The 23,201-nt window shown below is 39.3% G+C and overlaps 2 protein-coding genes across 3 annotated transcripts in view; one reads left to right on the plus strand and one right to left on the minus strand.

The window, feature by feature from the left end:
- Positions 1-98: 98 nt before the first annotated feature.
- On the minus strand, positions 99-21,347 carry LOC126967713 (transmembrane protein 209). The gene is made up of 9 exons (XM_050812325.1): positions 20,989-21,347; positions 20,770-20,898; positions 19,600-19,775; positions 11,417-11,735; positions 10,686-10,786; positions 9,729-9,838; positions 8,566-8,770; positions 8,135-8,259; positions 99-3,550 (listed from the first exon to the last, which is right to left on the minus strand). Coding segments are annotated over exons 1-9 (1,473 nt in total). The 5' UTR covers positions 20,991-21,347; the 3' UTR covers positions 99-3,244.
- The window catches only part of LOC126967728 (uncharacterized), a 52,879-nt gene continuing 35,430 nt past the window's right edge, over positions 5,753-23,201 (plus strand). For both annotated transcript variants that reach the window (XM_050812357.1, XM_050812356.1), the window contains exon 1: positions 5,753-5,973. In XM_050812357.1, coding sequence (XP_050668314.1) covers positions 5,830-5,973 — 144 coding nt within the window. In that variant the 5' untranslated portion in view covers positions 5,753-5,829. The remainder of the gene's footprint in view (positions 5,974-23,201) is intronic.

Here is a 23,201-nt window from a genome sequence, read left to right on the forward strand (position 1 = left end):
ATTCTACTAATTATTATGACAGTTTATATGAATATAATAACCTAGTTTAGGGCAAGATTTTCGAGACTGAGCGTTTTTAGGTTGAATAAAACAACTGCTTGAGTAAAATGAGGAAAATATATTTCAATTCAGGTACACTATGTTTATGTACTTGCACTATCTTACGGCCGTTTTCAATAACCTATCTATCCTTAGTTTAACTTACTAGACGTAGACAAATCTATCCTTTTACGCTTACTTACATTTCAATAACCTATCGACATAAAGCATTGGACTATAACTACATATATTGGACATAACTATGGATAGATAAGATCTTGTCCTTAAACGGTGACAGAAATGTACCCGTAATTAGATACGTTATTGAAAACGGCCGTGAGACAAACACTATAGCTATCGCAGTAAATCATGTCATGCATGCAAAATGGTGGCGTTTGAACGGTTCAAATTTATTCAATGTTTAAAACTTTAAAAAATAATTTGAATATTTTATTGTATTATAGATGTAAATGTCTAATTTAAATCATAAAAAAAATCATGCATATAAAGCTAAGTAAACTTATACCACTATTTAATTCAGGAGCACCGAGAAAACCAACAACTACCGGCCTATTGCAATTCTACCGGTGTATAATCTTTGAAAAACGAATACTAAAGCAATCTTCGGAGGACTCCTATGATGCAATAGCTATTTTCTATGGCCTTTCGACGGCTTTTGATTGCGTGGGTTTTAGTACCCTTTTACCTAAGCTTAAGTTTTATGGTCTTTGCTATTTTGCTTTGAAATTAATAACTTCTTACTTATAGAGTCGTAAACAGTTTGTAGACATTTGCAGTATGCAACAAAAATGCTCCGATGTCCAGATAGGGGTGCCACTGGGTTCGTCCCTGGCTCATTTATCTTTTCTATATATGTCTATAATATAATATAAACCTATCTTCCATTTATGGTAGAGAAACTCGGGAATATAGTTTTATTAACTGTTGACACGTCACGTTTATTCAAAATTAATGATACTGTGTTGAAAGTATTAAATTAGTTCACAAATTTTTAAATAGTAAAAAAAATGTATTCGGTTTCAACTACCAAATGTCAAGCGACCAGAGGTCAAGGTTATGCTAGTTTCTAAAACGCAGATTTGTCGATTCGACTATTTTTCTTGGCATTGTCATAGGTAGTAAATGACAATGGGGCCCAAGTATCAGTAACTTAGCAAAGGAGCAGCGGAAGTGTCCCAACGCGTTCCCGCAGCTCAGCCGGAAGATGTTGAGGAGGAACACCGCTGGTTTTTAGCTGGTAAGAGTCCGGCGTAACGTCACTGAACATAAATTCAAGAAATACGTGGGTAACACTGAAAATGCTTAGAACTGGCCGGTTAGAAACATTGCTAATGAAAACTTTTTGAATTTTAATTTTTTGATAAATACTGGTGGGATCCCGTCAGGGCCAGCCCCCTTGGAAGGATCGAGACAAAAGGGTTTTAATAATCACGTGTTTATTAATATAAATATTACTCAAAGTGAAGAAATGGAGCTCACGCGTGAACATTTCCGTGCCATAATTTATCACAATTTTCGTCGCGGCGTATCTCAAGATCAATGTCTCAGCGAACTTGTTTCGATTTATGATGTTGAAGCACCGAGTCAAACGACAATATACCGCTGGTATGCCGAGTTCCGACACGATCGTGTGTCGCTCAGCACTGTTTCTTCTGCAGGTGGACCAAGAACAGCGGTCACGCCTGAAAACATCGCAGCTGTGCGAACTAGTGTATTAGTTGACCGTCATGTGACATACGAGCAGATTCAGGCTGTTATCAGTATCGGAATGAGTGCAATTCAGTCGATATTACATATTGAACTTTGTGTAAGAAAGCTAGTTTCCCGATGGGTACCCCACAATTTGTCCGAAAAGCAAAAGGCGGCTCGTGTAGATTGGTGCCGGAATACTCTGCAACGCTTCAACGGAGGGAAGTCAAATGCCGTTTGGAATCAGAAATCATGGATTTATTCATACGAACCTGATAGAAAACATCAGTCAGCAGTTTGGGCCTTCGAAGACGAGGTCTAACCAACGAAAGTGGTTCGCTCCCGCAGCGTGTCAAAGAAAATGTTCGCTACGTTTGTCTCGAAAAAGGGGCACGTTGCTACAATTCCTTTACAGGATCGCAGAACGGCTACCGCTGAGTGGTATATCACGGTTTGTTTGCCAGAAATGACAGCCGAACTCCGCAAAAATAACCCAAAACGTCGCATCATCTTACATCACGAAAATGCGAGCTACGGCTCGGAGAGAAATGATTTTTTGAAGCAGGAAAACGTTGAGCTGATGGGCCATCCTCCGTACAGTCCTGACCTGAGCTCAATCGATTTCTTTACATTCGCTAGAATGAAAGATTTATTACGCGGTCAACGGTTTGAAGACCCCGAAGCAGCTGTGGAAGCGTAAAAATCAGCCATTCTGTCAATATCAACTTCAGACTGGAATTACTGTTTTAACGATTGGTTTGCACGAATGGAAAAGTGCATTAAGTTCAACGGAGAATACCTAGAAAAACAATAAAATACAATTTAGCTTTACCGTACATGTGGTTTATCTTATTCCCGATCATTTCAGTTTGCCCCTCGTATTAGGAAATTGACTTGAGATGTCGCTCTTGTAAATCTAAACAATATGTTGTTTTTTTAAACTGGATCACTTCTAGGATTAATACACAAATAAAATTTGAAAAACAAAACGTCACATATCCAGATGGTGAGGATGATATTTAAGAAAGCGTAAATTATATTAACTGTATTGAGACGTCGTGACATACTATGTAGGGCTAAATAGTTGCTGAAGCATCACAAACAAAGGTAACATCAAATACCTGGTTCCATCTAACAAGATGAGGTTCCAAAAACAAGAAAATATCTGACTTCCAAATTGAGTTCACTTCTGCAGCTAACCATAGCCCAGCTGAAAGAATAGACAATTTTATGCAACCACCCAAACATCCTCTAATGAGTCATCAAGTTTTTCCGACTCGGCACTGTATAGATTATGACAGTATCAGTCGGTACAATGACAAAGTATTGAACAACACAATAAATTTCACATTTTCACGTCATCAATTGTATATTACATCCGCGTATAGCCGGGTCGCTAGGACGGAATGAAATAGTAAAGGTAGGATGCTACAAACAGGGAGTCGGTGAAATAATAGGCATAGTAGTAGTAAGCGTGAGTTTATTCCGGCGGGCGTCACCGGCCGATGATCCACAGCATGTTGAGGCCGGCCGGGCCCAGGTGCGTGCGCAGGAGGGCGGGCGGCGAGCGGCGCGCCGCGGCCGCCAGCAGCGCCAGCAGGCCGTACAGCAGGTTGTTGCGGCCGCGCGGCAGGGACACGCGCGCGCCCGCCGCCACCAGCGCCCACTGCGGCGCGGGCCGCGGCGCCACGCGCACCAGGCCCAGCTCGCAGCCCGGCCCGCCCGCCAGGTACTCCGAGCTGAACGTGCGGCAGCCACCGCTCCCGCCCGCGCCCGCACTGCCGCCGATGCCTTCCATCGTCTGCGTCAATTATAATAGTACTTTTCTCAAACATGCATGGAAATGTTGTCATTATTTTTGAAAAAGAACACGCCATGTATCGAATTTTCGGATAAAGAAAATCAAATCCATTACAAGAGCGTTTTCTGAATTTGAAACATTTCAACGCGCCTGCAATATTGTATGAAACGGCGTCCTGGGGTTATTACTCTTTGATCGGATCTCTTGTTATTCTTGCCATACCATAGTCTTTTTGCGTTTGCCTGTCGGCACAGATGATAAAAAAAAAATTGGCGACAAAGCTAAAAATTCGTCTTAATTTATTATTTACATACTTACCTACTTTAATAAATATAAATTAAATAAAAATTAAAATGAGTTCCAACGGTTCAGAGAGTGAAATGGAAATTAATTGTACAGCCGGCCTTGTGTTTCCTTACGGAGACGCAGATATCTCGACCTAGCGATACGTCATATTTAACGTACCCCGGGTACAAAATTGAGCACAACTTTTTGCCTCATGCCGGGGTATGTGTGTACGTTAGGGAGGATATCTGCTGTCGCCGTCTCGGCAATTTTGAGGGTAGGGACCTGTCTACTCTCTGGCTCCGCGTAGATTTAGACGACCGCGTCCGTATCTATGCGTGTGTCTACAGGTCCCATAGTGGTAACGCAGAAATAGATCATCTCATGGGCTGCGTTCAAGCGGCAATTGACGACGTGCTTGCACAGATCCCCTCCGCTGAAATCGTAGTCTTGGGTGATTTCAACGGGCACAATGCCGAATGGCTTGGATCACGTACCACAGACTACGCAGGGCGATCTGTGCATAATTTTGCATTGGCGTATGGTCTGTCCCAATTGGTTGAGTCGCCAACGCGGCTCCCGGATGTGGATAGCCACATGCCGTCCTTATTAGATCTTCTGCTGACTACACATCCCGATGGTTACCAGGTCTTTGTCGACGCCCCTCTCGGAACGTCCGTCCGTCCGTCGCAGACCACCAGCGACCCGCCGCGTTTGGCACTAAAAGTCAGCAGATTGGGATATGATGCGTTCCTTTTTTTGCATCCTACCCTTGGGGCAAGGTTTGATTCCCTTCGGATGATCCTAGTGCCTGCGCCATTGCAGTAGCCGATGTGATACTGCAGGGCATGGATATTTTTATACCAAGCTCTGTAGTACCGATCGGTGGCAGATCACAGCCCTGGTTCGATGCGTCAGTTAAAGCAGCATCTGACTGCAAAAAACAGGCGTATCGAACTTGGGTTGCGGCACTGGGCACAAAGGATCCGAACTGCAAAGTTCTTAAGAGGAAATATAACCGTGCCTCCAGATTTTTTAAGCGGCAAATCGCCCGTGCGAAGTCTAAGCATGTCGTCAAAATCGGCGAGCAGCTTTCCAGTTACCCGACCGGAACACGCAAGTTCTGGTCGTTGTCGAAAGCTGCTCTTGGTAACTTCAACCAGCCGTCCATGCCGCCGTTGCACATGAGGAATGACACCCTGGCCCATACGGCAAAAGAGAAAGCCGAGCTCCTGTGCGCTCTTTTCGCCTCCAACTCGACTCTTGACGACAACGGAAAAACACCGCCGACCATCCGGCGGTGTCAGAGCTCTATGCCTGAAGTACAGTTCAGACAGAAAACTGTTAGGCGAGCTCTGTTTTCGTTGGACGTCAGGAAGTCGAGCGGGCCGGATGGCATTTCTTCAATCGTGCTCAGAACGTGTGCCCCTGAGTTGACGCCGGTGCTAACGCGTTTATTCCGGCACTCTTATTCCAAAGGCGTAGTCCCTGACTCATGGAAGTCAGCCCTTGTCCATCCGATCCAAAAAAAAGGAGCTAGTTCGGATCCGGCGAACTACAGGCCTATTGCTATCACCTCCCTGCTCTCCAAAATCATGGAGAGCATAATTAGCCGCCAGCTTTTAGTATACCTAGAGGGTAACCAGTTGATCAACGACCGACAGTACGGCTTTCGCCATGGACGGTCGGCAGGTGATCTTCTGGTATACCTAACACATAGATGGGCGGCGGCTATTGAAAGCAAGGGGGAAGGCCTGGCAGTAAGCCTGGATATAGCGAAGGCCTTTGATCGTGTATGGCACAAGGCGCTCCTCTCAAAACTTCCATCATTTGGGCTTCCCGAGAGTTTGTGCAAGTGGACCTCCAGCTTCCTCACTGGGCGTAGCATACAGGTCGTTGTCGACGGATATTTCTCGAACCCGAAGCCCGTGAATGCTGGAGTGCCCCAAGGCTGTGTGCTATCTCCTACGCTGTTTCTTCTGCATATCAATGATATGTTGGACACCTCCAACATGCATTGCTATGCAGATGACAGCACTGGTGATGCCGTATACACGGGCCATACAGGTCTCTCTCGGGAAATCGTCGACCAGTGCCGGGAGAAACTTGTGTCTTCTATCGAGTCCACTCTCGAGAAGGTCGCGGAATGGGGTAAATTGAACCATGTCCAATTTAACCCCCAGAAGACTCAAGTTTGCGCGTTTACCACTAAAAAAACCCCATTTGTCGTATCACCGCTCTTCGAGAACACTTCTCTTAAAGCCGCGCCTAGTATCGGAATACTGGGTCTCGAAATCTCGAGCGATTGCCAATTCCGTGGCCATCTGGAGGGAAAAGCCAAATTGGCTTCGAAGAAGCTGGACGTCATCAATAGAGCACGGCAATACTTCAAGCCGGCCCACATTCTAGCGCTCTACAAAGCGCAGGTCCGGCCACACATGGAGTATTGTTGTCATCTGTGGTCTGGTGCACCCCAGTATCTGCTCGATCCATTTGACCGCGTGCAACGTAGAGCAGCTCGAATTGTCGGGGACTCAGTGCTCTGTGAACGGCTGGATCACTTGGCGTTGCGTAGAGACGTCGCTTCATTGTGTGTCTTCTACCGCATTTATCACGGGGAGTGTTCCGAAGAGCTGTTTAACCTGATTCCTGCCGCCGAATTTCACCTTCGCACGACACGCCACAAGTTAGGATATCATCCCCACCATCTGGATGTGTGGCGGTCCTCCACAGTGCGGTTTTCAAGAAGCTTTCTCCCTCGTACTACAAAGCTGTGGAATGAGCTTCCTTGTGCGGTGTTTCCGGGACGATACGACACGGGTACCTTCATAAAAAGCGCGTACACCTTCCTTAAAGGCCGGCAACGCTCTTGTGATTCCTCTGGTGTTGCAAGAGAATGTGGGCGGCGGTGATCACTTAACACCAGGTGACCCGTACGCTCGTTTGTCCTCCTATTCCATAAAAAAAAAAAAGTTAACAAGTCGGTATCTCAATGAATACAACAAGAAACGAAGTGACAATGACGAAGAAACGATATGATCTGTCAGACTGTCATTGTCAAAGTGTAAAATGTGACTTGCAATAAAATATTTTGATTTGATTTGAAGTTAGCGTTGAGGAACAAGGATTTTACTAGATTTTTTATGTAAATTGATTTATTGATAATAAAATAATAGCTCGGTTCTGATTTTTTCCTGAGAAAATAATATATTTTATTCATAATAATATGGTCATTCGGACATTAACTATGCACCTAACTAATATTGTTGAAATAAAACAACTGGATCTTAATGTTATTTTAATCGATTAAATATTCATTCGATTATTAAATCGATTAACATTATATATTATATTTTAATGTTTTTTCGGTTTGTAGATTGCAAATGAGCTAGTTTTTTGTATTTTACATCAGAAAAATATACCCTTTTTTAACTGCACCCATTCTTTAAATCCTCTATTAATAGTTATTTATGTTCTTTTGCAACGTTTAAAATATCTGGTGGTGTGCTAATAACCTACTTTTTTTACGGTGTGCGACATTCTAGTAGTGTGGAATGTGCAGAAACGAAAATGTTAATTTTTTGCAGTTCATACAGATACCATGCATCGAGCAATAAGAATGTGGCTGTCTGTTGAAACGCTTTGCGGATGAAGGGATCGAAAAAAAAAACAAAGGAGTGTTGTTATGCAATTCAGTTAATGCAACATTACAACACTCGTTTGGATGATGTAATGGTTATTAAGACATTGGGTGTTTTAATTTTGGCAATAAGCTAACTGTTTCAGAATCTTTAATAGAGGATTTAAAGCATGGGTGTAGATAAAAAAAGAATTTGGTCGTTTGAGATCGATCAATCAACGAGAACCCAATGTGTCACCTATGCCTGGCAGGGCCACGCCGACATCTACAAGTTCATAATGAAAGTGGAGACATAATATTTTCTTATGGAGCATGTTCAAGTGGCAATTGACAACATGCTTGGAGATTCCATCCACTGAAACCAAAGCCAAATTGCCTCGCAGACAATGGGGACAAATTCGGCGCACCAGCGTAGTTCAGGCCACATATGGAGTAGTAATGTGCTGTCGGCACCTGAGACCCATGTCTCAGTTTTGACTTTAAAAAGGAGGTAAACCTTCCTTAAATGCCGGCAACAACCTGAGATTGCTCTGTTGTTGCAAGAGAGTGTGCCCAGTGATCATTAACCATCAGGTGACTTGTGCGGTTATAATAAATCTCTGGTCTAATAATTTGGGGTACCAGTGGTTAACTATGTATGCTGTTTTAGGGAAGCTCACCTGGGTGTCAAGGTATGTGGCCACTAGGTGGAGCACCAGCTCTGAGTCGGTGGGCTTGGCCTCATCCCAGTCCGCTCCGCCACCGTTCCACCGGTATGCGCTCATACACCCACCCTTGGCCAGCTCTGAAAATAATACTACCGGTAATTTGAGCAATTTAGATAAAATTGAATGTATTACGTCTTTCAAGAAATGTTTGATTAAATCGATACCAAGCTTAAGCGCGCTAGAGGGTCGGAAATATCTACGAGTGGCACAAATGGAGCTAAAAGAAATAATACATGTTATGTAACTTCTACGAAAGTTAATTTGGATCGTAATAATAACATCTCCCTGTATACTGAAAAAGAAAAAAATAAATGTGATAAATTGTCATGTGTCACAGTTCGAGTTCGTTGTTATTATTATTAAAAGGCGTTGTACGTGAGTACCTCTGATCCTGGGCACCACGTAGCGCTGCTCCACGTAGGGCTCCAGGAAGGGCAGCAGCGCCGCACACCGCGGCAGCGCCCGCAGGCGGTCCAGCGGCAGCCCCGCCCGCAGCTCGCCGCGCTCCGCCGCCGCCGCGCGCCACAGCTCCTCGTCCACGCGCTCCAGCTCGCGCACCAGCCGCTCCAGGATGGTCACGTGGATCCACTGCAACAGGATGAGGTTCATGTTGCCTGTCCACTGCACCAGGCCACTTAAACTAGAAGGATTGCAATAAATCCTTTTTTTAGGGACGAGAGGACGTTCAGCTGATAGTAAGTGGTACGCCCTACACATTACAATGCAGTGCCATTCAAGATTCTTGAAAAACCCAAAACTTCTGAGCGGCACTACAATTGCGCTCGGCACCTTGAGAAATAAGATGTTGAGGCTCATTTACCCAGTAATTTCACTAGCTCCGGCGCGCTTCAGACCGAAATACAGTAATGTTTACACGTTACTGCTTCACGGCAGAAGTAGGCGCCGCTTATTCAGCTGAAGTGAACATTCATTGCCGTATGGTGAAATGTGGTGATCGAGTAGATACTCTGACACTGGCTTGATGTGGCTTCTGCTGTATGTCATCAACATTATTATTTTGTACTAAATTTCTAAATTTATTTGAACTATATTAAGTATACTTAATTTCGTATGTTTGACTATTTTAAAACTGACAAGTGACAGCTTGAAATTGCACATCACCTCCAATGACTCGTCAACGACAATTGGTGCAGGTGGCACATACTCTTAATACACAAATGGGTGCCCGATCTCTTAGAGAGCAGACATTTTAAGAATAGGCTGTAAAAGTGACTTATACGTATTTATCACAGGGAGTGTTCCGAAGATTTTTCTGATTTAATCAATGCCGCCCATTTCTAGCATCCCACCACACGCCATAAACTCAAATGACATTCTCGCTATTTGGATGTGGAGCGTTCCTACGGTGTGGATTTCAATTTCAATGGGAAAACAGTCATTCAAATGAAACACATACTAAATTCATTTAATGGCATAGTAGACACTTTGATCCGACAAATAATAACATTAAGTGTTAATTACATTATATGTCACTGAAACTAACTGCTTAAATATACATGAATACAAAAGTGGAGAGATGACAAACCAGTCTGAGGTTGAGGTTGTACTGTGTTAGTTTATGTGGGTCCACATCCAGCTGCCACCACAGCTCCGGTGAACCCTGCGGAGAACCCTCCTCTGATTTGATGCTCATTTCTGAAATGATGAACGCAAAATGCACGAAATAAATAAAGATTAATATCTTTATTATAACATACTTGGTGAATATACAAAAGTTGAACAACTTTTGGAAAAAATACTTTTTGAGCATAATTTATAATAATTCTTACTCTGCCTACGCGTCTATTAGGCAATTTTCATTCAGTTGTGTTTCGACCGCGCTTTGAATACAACGTCACGCAATGACAAAGTTTTCAGTGAAAAACTGTCCAAATAACAGCATATTATCCAAACTTAAAAAAGATAGAGTATCGTATAATTATAATACGTACAAACACTTTTAAATAATCTATACATTTTTTATCATTATCATCTATTTGAATACTCAAAAAAACTACGCTCACTCAAAAAAAAAAATTGTTCCAGTGGGAGGCTCTTTTGCACAGGATGCCGGCTAGATTATGGGTACCACAACGGCGGCTATTCCTGACGTGAAGCAGTAATGTGTAAACATTACTGTGTTTCAGTCTGAAAGGCGCCGTAGCTAGTGAAATTACTGGGCAAATGAGACTTAACATCTTATGTCTCAAGGTGACGAACGCAATTGTAGTGCCGCTCAGAATTTTTGGATTTTTCAAGAATCCTGAGCGGCACTGCATTGTTATGGGTAGGGCGTATCAATTACCACCTGAGCTGAACGTCCTGCTAGTCTCGTCCCTTATTTTCATAAAAAAAAAAACATATTTCTTTATATATAGAAGGTACAACAAAAAAATAAGTCATGAGATTATTCTATTGTGTTCAGGTTACATACCTGAAAAATATTTCATAAGGTTTTTGTATAATGAATGTACAGTGCATTGCACTAAGATAATTGACTTACCATTATCGAGTGTGGCCAGCTGGTAGGTGGGAGGAGGAATGTTCCACGTAGCGGCGGCGGCGTTCACCGGGTACTCTATACTGCTTCGCTCTTCATAGTGTCTGTATTTTAAAAAGCATCATCTTTAAATAAACTGGCTATTTTAGGAGTCACTTTTCTGCAAAACAGTTACATTCTTAACATTTTTTCTGTTCAACGATCCTACGCTCGCATAATCGGTAAGTAATTAACGCCGCTCAAATTATCTCAAGAAACAATATAATAAAAAATATAGGTTTAAATTTTGAAAATGGAACTCTGTCAATATTATTGAGTAGTAGTAGTAGTAGTATTATACCAATGTATATAATTCATTTGTCATTTTTTTAAGGATTCAGCGGCAAACAGATGTAAGTGAAGAGGTTAGACTGTGGGAAAAAATATGGTGACCTCGTTCTTCAGAAGGTCAGATCAATACGCGACAATTGTTTTAGTGGATCGAAAAACAGTTACTTTAGAGTGGTAGATACACTAACAATTTTGTGCCACTTGTTTTGGAAAATGTTCAGGAGAAATGAATCGCAATAGAATCCTTCTTCACCACGACAACACTTAGTGGTTCCATTAGATGCAGCAATACATTGCCGTGAATGGACACTAATTTGAAAATATAATAAATCTAAAAACTTGCTAGTTTATCAAATTTTTTTGATTTTCTAAGAACTATAAGTTTGACCCTCGTAGAAACTTACTTGAGATATTCTGTAAGTGAAGTTCTGTCTGCAATAAAGTTGTCAGTGCTGTAGTCCCCAAATGAGAAGGAGGTTCGCGAAGGACTCGTGCCTGTCGAGGAGACGCCCCTCCTGGAGGGTGAGCCGGGGCTTGAGGTGTGGGGGGAGGGAGAGCGGCGCGCGGGGGACGAGGAGGACACGGGGGCAGGCGCGGGGGACGAGCGCCACGACCGCGGCGAGAGGGACAGGTCCGCGTCCGACACCGACCACACACTTTCATCACTAGCGCTCCGTTGAGCGCTGCTGATATTCAGCCCGTCCGATACAATGAAAGAGGAATCTGAAAAGTATGGTGTTTGAAATCATAGATAAATTACTTATTATTATTATGAAATATATCGCATTTTTATTAAGTCTTCTATAGTAGTAGGTATTTCTATGGTGGAGTTGTTATACTGTCATTATATATGAATGCACATGGAGGTATTTTGTGGTGAGTCACTCCCATCCATTATATTTTAGGGTGATACAGTGATTGCTGGATTGACTTTGTTTTTACATACTGGTACTAATCAAGTGTTATTTGAGAATAGCAAATCATTTAAATAAAAACTGAATCTGTTAAACAAATTTTCATCACAAAATATGAAAAGAAAATTACATATACAAAAGAAAGAGTTTAGTTAATTATTATTTAGATTATGAAGAAATATCCAGGAAATATCAATAGATATAAAAATGATAACTAACATTATAATGCTAAACAGTGTAAAATCTGTATTTTTCACTCAACAGATGGGATGTAAAAAGAATTAATGCAATATGTTTCCTTTAATTACTCAAACTAAAGAGTCAACAAGCAGTATGATTTTAAAGAGGTAAACATCTCTAATAAGAATCTACTGGAAATTTCAAGCAGCAATGTAAATGTAACAATAATCCAATAAAAAGAAACTCAAGAATGGCAACAGCAAATCGAAAGAATTAACTAAAGCGACATTTAATTTATATGAACAATAGAAATATTTGGACAAAACAGGAAAACTAAATGATTACAAGCCTTTTTATTGAAGTAAGCGTTACTTTGCGGAATTTCATAATTATACAAATGATTTGAGTTTTCTTTAGTGTTAATTCTGATAAATCTGGAACGAGACTGCCGTCTCGTGCCAGATTTAGCGAGACAACACGTCCTGAGGATGCCTCGTGTAGAGGCGAAACACGTGTCGAATTGTTTAAAGACAAATATTGGCCGAATTAACACTAAAGAAAACTCAAATCATTTGTATGATTACAAGCCTATCAACAAATATACAAAGAACAGCTGTCATAAAAGCTCTCTTTCAGGGCTTTTATCACTGTAGAACACATCAAAATGGATTGCCAAACTCAAGAGCAAGCACTCTAATACAGTGAAGCAGAAATAAATTCAAAAATTAGCCACAAATCTTAACAAAACACTACACTCTAAAACAGTGATACTATTATTTTAGAAAAGTTAAGTATGTATATAAACTTTCAGCAAAAGAAAAGGAATAAGTACTGAATGTGAACTGCAGAGACTTACTTCAGAAGTTGTGAAGGCCATAACACCATCAACAAAATTAGCTCAGTGTTAACAAAAAAAAATCAATGACATTTTCAATACAGAAGGTATTCCAAGTCAATGGGTAAGTTACTATATAATTCTTTTTCACAAGAAAGGAGCCAAAAATAGAATCAGTAACTATATGCTATTTAGCCTGATGTCAAATATCTACAAAGTTTTTGGTAAAGTTTTATTGAAGATAAATTCCAAAAAAAGTATATGAATACCAGACATTTGAGGAGGCAGAATTTAGGAAAAACTTTAGAGGCCTCAATCATTTATACAGTCAAATGACCACTACAGAACTGTAAAGTATACCAAAAACCAATTTATCTTGCATTCAATTTTTACTACTGCAAAGCTTGATAACCATATTCGAATCCCGGTAGGTGCAAGCATTTATATCATGAATATGGATGTTTTTTCCGAGTCATGGATGTTTATATATATTTATGTATGTTTAAGTAAGTATATTGTATTAAATGTAACGTTGTCTTGCAACCCATACCACAGGCTATATATGCCTAATTTGAGGCATGATAATTTGTGTAAAAAAGTGTGTCAATATTATTATTATATTCAGAAATATATTTGGTCAAGTCTGAAGGAACAAGAAATTTGTGAATTGTAATAGAATTGGTGGCACAAAGGCTAAAGTGTTTGCCTCTCATTAAGGTGGAGTCAATCCTGGCTCGTAATAACAACGTTTCAACTCTTTGGTACGGAGCATATTGGACTATGGATCGGTACTTTTGGAGACCTCACTATGCGCCACACATGTTAAGAATAGAGCAAATTAAAAAAAGATTTATTTGGCATTTAATATATTCGAACGGACTTTCAAGAAAAAGTCTGTCTTATTATGATAATAGACTCGTATTTTTCAAAATGACTTCCTTACAAGACAGGCGAACTCTAATTGATCTTATCTTACCATTAAAACTTTTAAATGACAAGATTGACTGTCCTCAGCTTCTGAATAAAATTAATTTTTGTGTCCCTAGTAGGTATCCCGGGAAGCAAATTGTTCAGCTAGTTCCACTGGTTCGAAGATGTATATTTGGAGCGAACTCTCCTATTCCTATGCTGTGCAAGATGGTAAACACATATAGCGATTACATCAATATTAATTTAACGTCTTCTGTCCATACAGTTCGTAAATTGTTTGTATGTAAGTTTAGTGAATAAAATGTAGTCATAATAATTATATTTCTTAGTCTTTTATAATATATATAATAATCTTATATAATAATAATGTAAAAACAAATTATTTAACCATTATTACTTGATAGCATATTTTTTTTTAACTAATATTTACTTTGTGAAACTTATTAAAGCATGTGGTAGATTTTATTTTATTTTATTAGGAAAAAAACAGTATTACATGACATAAATAGGTTAAAAAAAAGTATACATCTATTTACCATTTACAGTTTTCGCATATAAGAAATAATAAAAGGTATCTGTAATTGTTTGTTACATTAAGTACATTATATTTAGCCTGTATTATAAATATTTAAAATACATCAATGTAAAAATATGTTGGTATTTCTAAATAAATAAATAAATTCCCGAGGTGTTTTTGATCTCCAAATTCAAATATTATTTGACACTCTTAAGGTGAAGAAAACATTGTAGGGAAACCTATACACAACTCTGAAGACTTTAAAGGTTGGGTGTAAGTTACAAAGTCACACTTGGCTCATCAAAAGAACTTGAAACCAACTGTTAACAAAAGAGGCACACAGTAAAAAGTTGTAAGTCACTGTAGGATATAGCTAGATGAATCTTATACATATAAATTCGTATTATAAATTATAATAATATTTGTATAGTTATTTACTGGTTTATTCCGAACATGAAATATCACGCCACCCGACGACGTCACCCAGCTGAGCCTATAAATAGCATGAACATGCAGACGAAGGCTCAGTTCATTTCAGACCGCCGTCGGCGACACAGGTGTGCTGCGTTACGTATATACAATACTTATATACTGTTATATTGTGTGCGTGCTAACTACTATACGTTTGGAACCGTGGTGGATAACCGAGAGGGATAAACACCACATTTTGGCGACGAGGAGAAAAGTGAGTACCTACCTTGTACAATTCCAATGAACACAAGAGGAATAGCTAGGCACATCATCCTGACCGGATACCAAGAGTCACATACTCGTTATTCTTTCGAAAATTCCAGCCCTACGAAAGTCAACATGGCATCCAAACTGAACCTGGCGCCGCTGGAGAACTTCGATTGCGACAGCGATCCTGGCAGCATCGGTTTGCGCTGGGAGAGGTGGATGCGAGGTTTGGAGATTTACCTGGCATCTGGTATGAGAGATCCTATTACTAAGAGAGCGACTCTATTACACACTGGTGGGCTTGGCCTTCAGGAGATTTTCTACAATATTCCTGGAGCTAATGTAGCAAGCGGTGTTAATGATGATGTGGACGTGTATAAAATAGCGGTAGAAAAGCTGAGTAATTACTTCACACCCAAACAAAGTCGAGTCTACGAGAGACATCTTTTCCGTCTCATGCGACAGGAACCTGGGGAGAACTTTGAAAAGTTTTTGATAAGGTTACGCAAGCAAGCTAAGAAGTGTCAGATTGCTAGCAAACAGGAAAGCCTTATCGATCAAATTGCTGAAAAATGCTCATCCAAGGAACTTCGTAGGAAAATCCTAAAGGGTGGTGACAGCTTAACTTTAGACGATATCGTCATAGAAGCCAATACATTAGAAAGCGTTAATAGACAATTAGATGACTTCGATCCTAAGTCTCAACAGAGCCTATCCAGCAGCACCGTGAACAAGGTTGCAGAGAACAACGGCCCGGATGTAGTAAATAAAATACACACATCTAAACACAATGTCAAGTGCACGAGATGCGGGAAAAACTCACATACTGAGCAAGACCCTAAATGCCCTGCCAGAAAGGTAAAGTGTCATAGGTGTGATATTGTGGGACATTTTCAACAATATTGTAAAACTAAAAACCCGCGTAAACGTCCACACGTTTCCAATAAAAGTGACGAGAACTCTGGACCGTCTAAGAAATTGAGAAGAGACGACGGTAAAAAGGACCGCGAGACGGTACACTACGTTTTCCGAATCGATGAAGATAAATTGCGACATTGGAGGAGTCAGCGCCAACCTTTTGATAGACTCTGGTAGTAAGTGCAACCTCTTAACTGAAGAAACTTGGGAACGGCTCAAGGCATCCAAAGCCGAAGTTATCAAGCAGAACAGCAATCCAAACAAAGTATTTCTTTCCTATGGGAGCAAAACACCGCTCACTGTTATTGGATCATTTAAATCTGCTGTAAAGGTTAGTGACAATAATGTTCCGGCAATGTTCTACGTCATAAGGAACGGTACCAAAGATCTGCTGGGTAAAGAATCTGCGACAAAACTCGGAGTATTACGGGTTGGTTTGGAAGTAAACTCGATAGAGAAGAAACCTTTCCCGAAATTCAAAAATGTTCTTGTCGAGATACCTGTGAACGAAGAAATGAAGCCCGTTTGCCAACCAAATCGCAGAATACCTATTCCACTAGAAGAAAAAGTAAGTGACAAACTACAGGATCTTCTGGACGCAGATATCATAGAGGAAGTGAAAGGACCATCCAGGTGGGTATCACCAATAGTTCCTATACTAAAGGAAAACGGAGGTTTACGACTCTGTGTGGACATGCGAAAAGCAAATGAAGCAATCATGCGCGAAAACCACCCTTTGCCGACTATGGACCAGATGCTACCACACTTTAGGAAAGCAAAGGTATTCTCACGTCTTGACATAAAAGAAGCTTTCCACCAAATAGAGATACATCCGGATTCTCATGAGATAACTACATTCATCACCGGCAAGGGTATGTACCGGTATAAAAGACTCATGTTCGGAATCTCATGTGCGCCGGAAATATTCCAAAAGACCTTGGAAAGAATGCTTTTGGGGTGCGAAGGTACAGTCAATTTCATTGATGACATTGTGGTCTACGGATCAAGCCAAGAGGAACATGACCGGCACCTAAAACACACGATGTCAGTACTGGCAGACAACGGAGTCTTGTTGAACGAGAAAAAATGCAAATTCAACATCCCCCGAATTGGGTCATGAGCTCGCTCCAGAAGGTATCAAACCCTTGAGTAAGTATGTGGAATCCATTCAAAGTTTTAGGGCTCCTTCTACAATGGAAGAGCTTCTAAGCTTCTTGGGCCTAGTCAACTATGTCGGAAAATGGATACCGAATCTTGCTACTCTGACCGAACCATTGAGAAAGGTGTTGCGGAACAAGACTGGTAAAAAGGTTAATATCTCGAATGAATGGGCAACTGAGCAAGACGAGGCATTCCAGACACTAAAAAAAGAACTCTCGAACATAAGAACCTTGGGCTACTACGATCCCGCCGACCTGGGAGCAGTTTTGATCCAAATCGATTCCAAGGGTCCCCGAGTCATAGCATATGGCAGCAAAAGCCTAACGGACTGCGAAAAAAGGTACTGTCAGACGGAAAAAGAAGCGCTCGCCTTGGTTTGGGCTGTAGAACACTTCAAAATATATTTATACGGAAAGGAGTTCGAACTCATCAGCGACCACAAACCATTAGAAGTCATATTTGGACCAAACTCGAAACCTTGCGCTAGAATAGAAAGGTGGGTCCTAAGGCTTCAGTCGTTTCGCTATAAAGTTGTGTACCGGCCTGGAAAATCTAATATTGCAGATCCAATTTCAAGGCTTTGCGTCAATGCTGTCAGTTCACCAGAATTTGCTGATACCATTAACCAAATTGTGGAACACTCCAAACCAACTGCAGTGTCTCTTGATGACATAGCAAGACTTTCAGCTGAAGATGCAGAAATCATCAAGGTACGAGCGGGTTTGTATGATCAATCCTGGGATTCGTCAGTCACTAATTATAAACCTTTTGCTACGGAGTTCTGCTTCTGCGAAGACATCTTACTGAGAGGTAGTAAGATTGTTATACCTAGCAAACTGCGGAAACAAGTATTGGAAGCAGCTCACGAAGGACACCCTGGCATAGTGGTGTAAGCAACGACTTCGCACGAAGGTCTGGTGGCCGAAAATTGAGAAGGACGCTGAACGCATGGTAAAAAACTGTAACAGCTGCATTCTAGTATCCGCTCCGAACCCACCGAACCCGATGAAGCGGAGAGAATTGCCTACTGCGCCTTGGGTTGATGTATCTATGGACCTTCTAGGACCTCTGCCATCTGGAGAGCATATTTTGGTAGTTATCGATTACTACAGCCGCTACAAGGAAATAAAGGTAACAAGGAACATAACTTCTACTGAAATAATAAAGATTTTAAAAGAGATCTTCTCAAGGCTGGGCTATCCCGTAACGGTTACTGCAGACAATGGGCGCCAATTCACAAGTGATGAGCTGAAAACGTACTTGCCTGAGTGTGGCATAAAACTCTACAACAGCATACCTTACTGGCCCCAACAAAATGGTGAGGTCGAAAGACACCACCGAAGCATATTAAAGAGGTTGCGCATCAGCCAAATAGAGAAAAAAGATTGGAAACAAGACCTATTCTACTACCTAATCATGTATAACAGTATTCTGAACCAGACTACGGGTAAATCCCCTTCAGAATTATTCTACGGTCGACTATTCAGGGACAAAATCCCATCACATGTGGATATTGAAAACAAGTGTATAGATTTAGAAATCAGAGATCGAGATGCAGTACAGAAACAATTGGGTAAGGAGTATAGCGACCGGAAAAGAAGAGCAACTGGACATAGCATTGAAGCCGGTGACAAAGTGTTTGTCAAGAACCCCACCAAAGAGGACAAACTGTCACCAAATTTCTCTCCTACCCCACACACAGTTACAAGGACTAGACCAGAAACAGGTGATGTCAATGTAAGGAACGACGAGACGGGCAAAGAATATAGGAGAAATGTTGTTCATCTTAAAAAGGTAGGAGGAGAATGGAGAATTAAGGATACCGACAGAAATGATGAAACCTCACAGGAAGGAATTGATTTAGACAATAAATCCAATGAAAGTGTCGAGTAGCTGATAAGGTTGCTATTTAGCTCATAGGAAGATCTTCAATCGGAAGTTAAATAATTTTGCATGAGCTAACTTTTAGCTGATAACATTGTACTTATATGTATTACTGTATATTTGTATCAATTTCATTCATTATAAAAAGGGAGAGATGTAGGATATAGCTAGATGAATCTTATACATATAAATTCGTATTATAAATTTTAATAATATTTGTATGGTTATTTACTGTTTTATTCCGAACATGAAATATCACGCCACCCGATGATGTCACCCAGCTGAGCCTATAAATAGCATGAACATGCAGAGGAAGGCTCAGTTCATTTCAGACCGCCGCCGGCGACACAGGTGTGCTGCGTTGCGTATATACAATACTTATATACTGTTATATTGTGTGCGTGCTAACTACTATACGTTTGGAACCGTGGTGGATAACCGTGAGGGATAAAAACCACAGTCACACTTGATTTCATGTCAAAAATAAAAGATCCCAAAAGAAGTGGGCTCAGTCAATAGTCGGTTAGTAAGTTACAAAGGTTTCCTGGACAAACAAAACTTATACTATACCTAAGTCAGTCTGACTGAGTCCAAGCAGCTTGAGTTGTTCCTTAGATAGAGGAACAGGTTTAGCTCTCCTGGGCAATAGCTGCAGCATATGCTGTACCAGATTGGCTGCCAACACTCCTGCACAAATGAGCTCTACATAATGTAGAACTGATGTGTATCCTGGACACTTATATGACCTAAAAATGAATAGATAAACTATTATGTTCATAAAAAACTTTATTTGTTGAAATTTCTGATGGTTGATAATAATGTGTCAAGTAAGTTAGGTTGAGTTTGAAGTACGATAAATAAAAATAATAATTAAGTATCATCCAAAGTATGTTAGTAGACCAAAGATGTAATAATTATGTCTGTAAGCCCTAATATTTAGAAACAAGTTTGTTGTCATTAATGTGTATTTGAATATTTATTAAGCGTTACTATAACTGGTTTTCTACAATGTGTGTAACTGTGGGCCAACACACTATGGACCCTCTCAATATAATAGACAATAATAAATTATGCATAAGACTACATATTTAGTAAAGGAATGTAATTAAAGGTTAATTCAATTGTTGTTTCATTATTATAGTGTTAATAATTATTATAGAATAGGTTGCTGTGCAGGTTGTCCAAAATATGTAACTTAACACACCAATTTTATTTTCTTAATTTATTGGGTCTACAAACATTGATAAGGGGGTATCCCTTATTCATAATAGTCTGCTAACTTAAAGCATTGCTAATTCTTGTTCTGTCTTCTTCTATTGACCTAAGTCAGAATGAGAAAAAACACTCCTTAGCGACTGTTTTAAGTTAGCGGCCCATTATGAATAAGGGTGTTAATATCTTACTAGCAATTCTTCTGAATCTATACTAATAAAAGGAGTGCCTTTGTTTTCTTTGGTTATACTGCGAAAACTATTGATAATAACTAATAATATAAAATGCACTCTGCATTTTATATTATTAGTAATTATTAAGTTTTGGAGAAGGTTTAGTATATATTTGTTGGTGATTACTTATCTGGAACCTATATTTTTTCGGGGTCCTTAATTTATATGTCAAAACAATGTTTGCCGGGTCAGTACTTGTTATGAAATATACCTAATGGCTAGTTCACGATTTAAAATGTCTATAAAATTTAAATCTGTACAATTATATTATTAAATTATAAGTACCAATACTTACAAATCGTAGGTAAATATAACTAAAAAGATAGCATTCACACAAATCCATTTTATTGATTTTGCTCGTTTTTTATTAGCATAATTAAGGTCGATTGTACGTTGCACTAGAGAATAACTACTATTAGATGACCTGTAAATATAAACAGATAGTATTAAGTGATAATATTTATATAATTTGAAAATAATCAATGCTATTGTGATGAATAGTGTATAAACTTACATTTTATAGGCAAATAACAATTATTTGCACGTCTAATTGAAGAGTGATAATGTATTTTCTTTTCTTAAGTGCATCTATCTTCCATTTAAAACCATTTCATAATAAAATTTAAGATCATTTAACAAAATAAAACTTGTGAAATTTCATAACCCCGAAGCGGCGAGTTATGAGTTAAAAAAAGTTATTTGTACCTACACAACCAGTACAAAATATTACAAAGCAAAGTACAAACTACAAACATTTTTTATTTTTTTTTTGGTTCTGTTCGTCCATCTGGACAGGCAAAGGGGTCAAAAGCCCATACAGCCAAGTCTTCATTTTTATTTTTCTATTCTTCACGTTACACAGCTTGTTCAAAGTCAAGCTAAGTATTTAATATTTATATAATCTTCATCTTCAAACATAAATAGTACAATTTCACATAAAAGTAGTATTTCGTGTTCTTCGTTTTATTTTCTTCAAGACAAGAAGCCAAGTCTTATTGATAATTTTCTTGTTCCAATGAAGATGAAACTTAGTCCGGGGTTTAATAATAAACTTTTATGATATAATACTAATATATAAATCTCATATACGTTATAAGAAATATATTATACATGAATTATAAGTAATAATAATGAATATTAGTTGAATATAATTATAAGATAATATGAAACTAATTTAAGGTATAACTACAAATATAATATTTACATTTATACATTAAAATTTACACAAGTCCAATAATAATTTATGGACGAATATGTTGTCTGTGTAAGGGATTGTGTCAGAAGCCAAGCCGTATTTTCAAATTTCGCCTACCGTTGAAACTATAAATTTGTAAAGCGGCACGAAGCAGTCTTAAGTTTTCAATAACTGCTGAAGTGAGCGCGGGATGTCTTCAGCATTCTTATAAATATCCAAGAGGCAGTCTATCAATGTAAATCTTTGAAGATTATATTGGGGACAGTCAAAGAAAATGTGATCAAGAGTTTGGATGGATAAATTACAGAATTGACAAGTTGGAGAATCTAAAACACCGATCCTAAATAAATGAGCACCACTACGAGAATGTCCCAGACGTAACCGACAAATTGTGGTGCAAAATTTTCTGTGTAAGTATTTTTTCTTTTTAACAAACCAGGGAGGGGAGATTTCGTCTTGAATGTCGGCTAACCATTTGCCCTTTGTTTTAACAACTTGTTGCCAATGATTCTGAAAGTCTTGCAAGAATGTACCTTTAAAATGAGACCGTGCATCTGTGTGTGGTATGGGAATGTTCAAAGCAGTATGTATCTGATTACTATTCACAATAGATTTAGCAAGATAATCAGCTTGTTCATTTCCTTCCACGCCTATGTGTGAAGGAGTCCAGAATAAAACAATATCTTTTGTTAGGGATAAGTGTTGATATTTGCCTCTAATATTGTAAATGATGAAATTAGTTGTAACATTACATTTAGGATATTGTAAAGCTTTTAAAACACTCATGCTATCTGTTATAACAATCCAATTATTATATGACTGTTCTCCAATATATTCTAGAGCAGCATATATGGGAGCACATTCTGCTGTGTATATACTAGCCAAGGTATTTAACCTATGACCAAACCCACTCCGCAGTTGTATGTCATAAACTGCCATAGAGACAGCAGTATTACTTTTAGATCCATCAGTATAAAGTTGGTTATAATTTTGCCACTCTGACAGCATACTATATACATCTTCCTTATATTTTAATGATTCATTAATAATTATTTTAATAGGTGTATATTTTGAATTATAAGAATTTAAATAACATGGCCAAAGAATACTAGAAAATAGATTATGATCACAAGAAAAATGTAACAAATCAGAGATGCCTTCTACTTGATAGTAGGAATTATTGTCAGTTCAGTTAATATAGTCCTGTATCTTTAATAGGAGTGGATGATTATTAATAGAAGTTAATTTGAGAAAGAATTTTGTTTGTAGATATTTGAAGCTAAGAGCTAGTGGGGGAATATTACATTCTACTTGTAGTGATATAATAGGAGTAGACCTAAAAGCGCCTGTTATGATCCTTAAGCATTTATTTTGTATTTTTTCGAATTTATTCACTAATGTAATTACTCCACCATAAAGAAGGCATCCTCAAAATGGCTACGGGCTAATGACTTATATAGTGTTAGCAAGATGCATGGGTCTGCACCCCAATATGTACCAGCTAATGATTTCAGAATATTGCAGGCCTTTAA

Source organism: Leptidea sinapis, chromosome 13 (genome assembly GCF_905404315.1).
Source record: "Leptidea sinapis chromosome 13, ilLepSina1.1, whole genome shotgun sequence".
Taxonomy (NCBI): Eukaryota; Metazoa; Arthropoda; class Insecta; order Lepidoptera; family Pieridae; genus Leptidea; species Leptidea sinapis.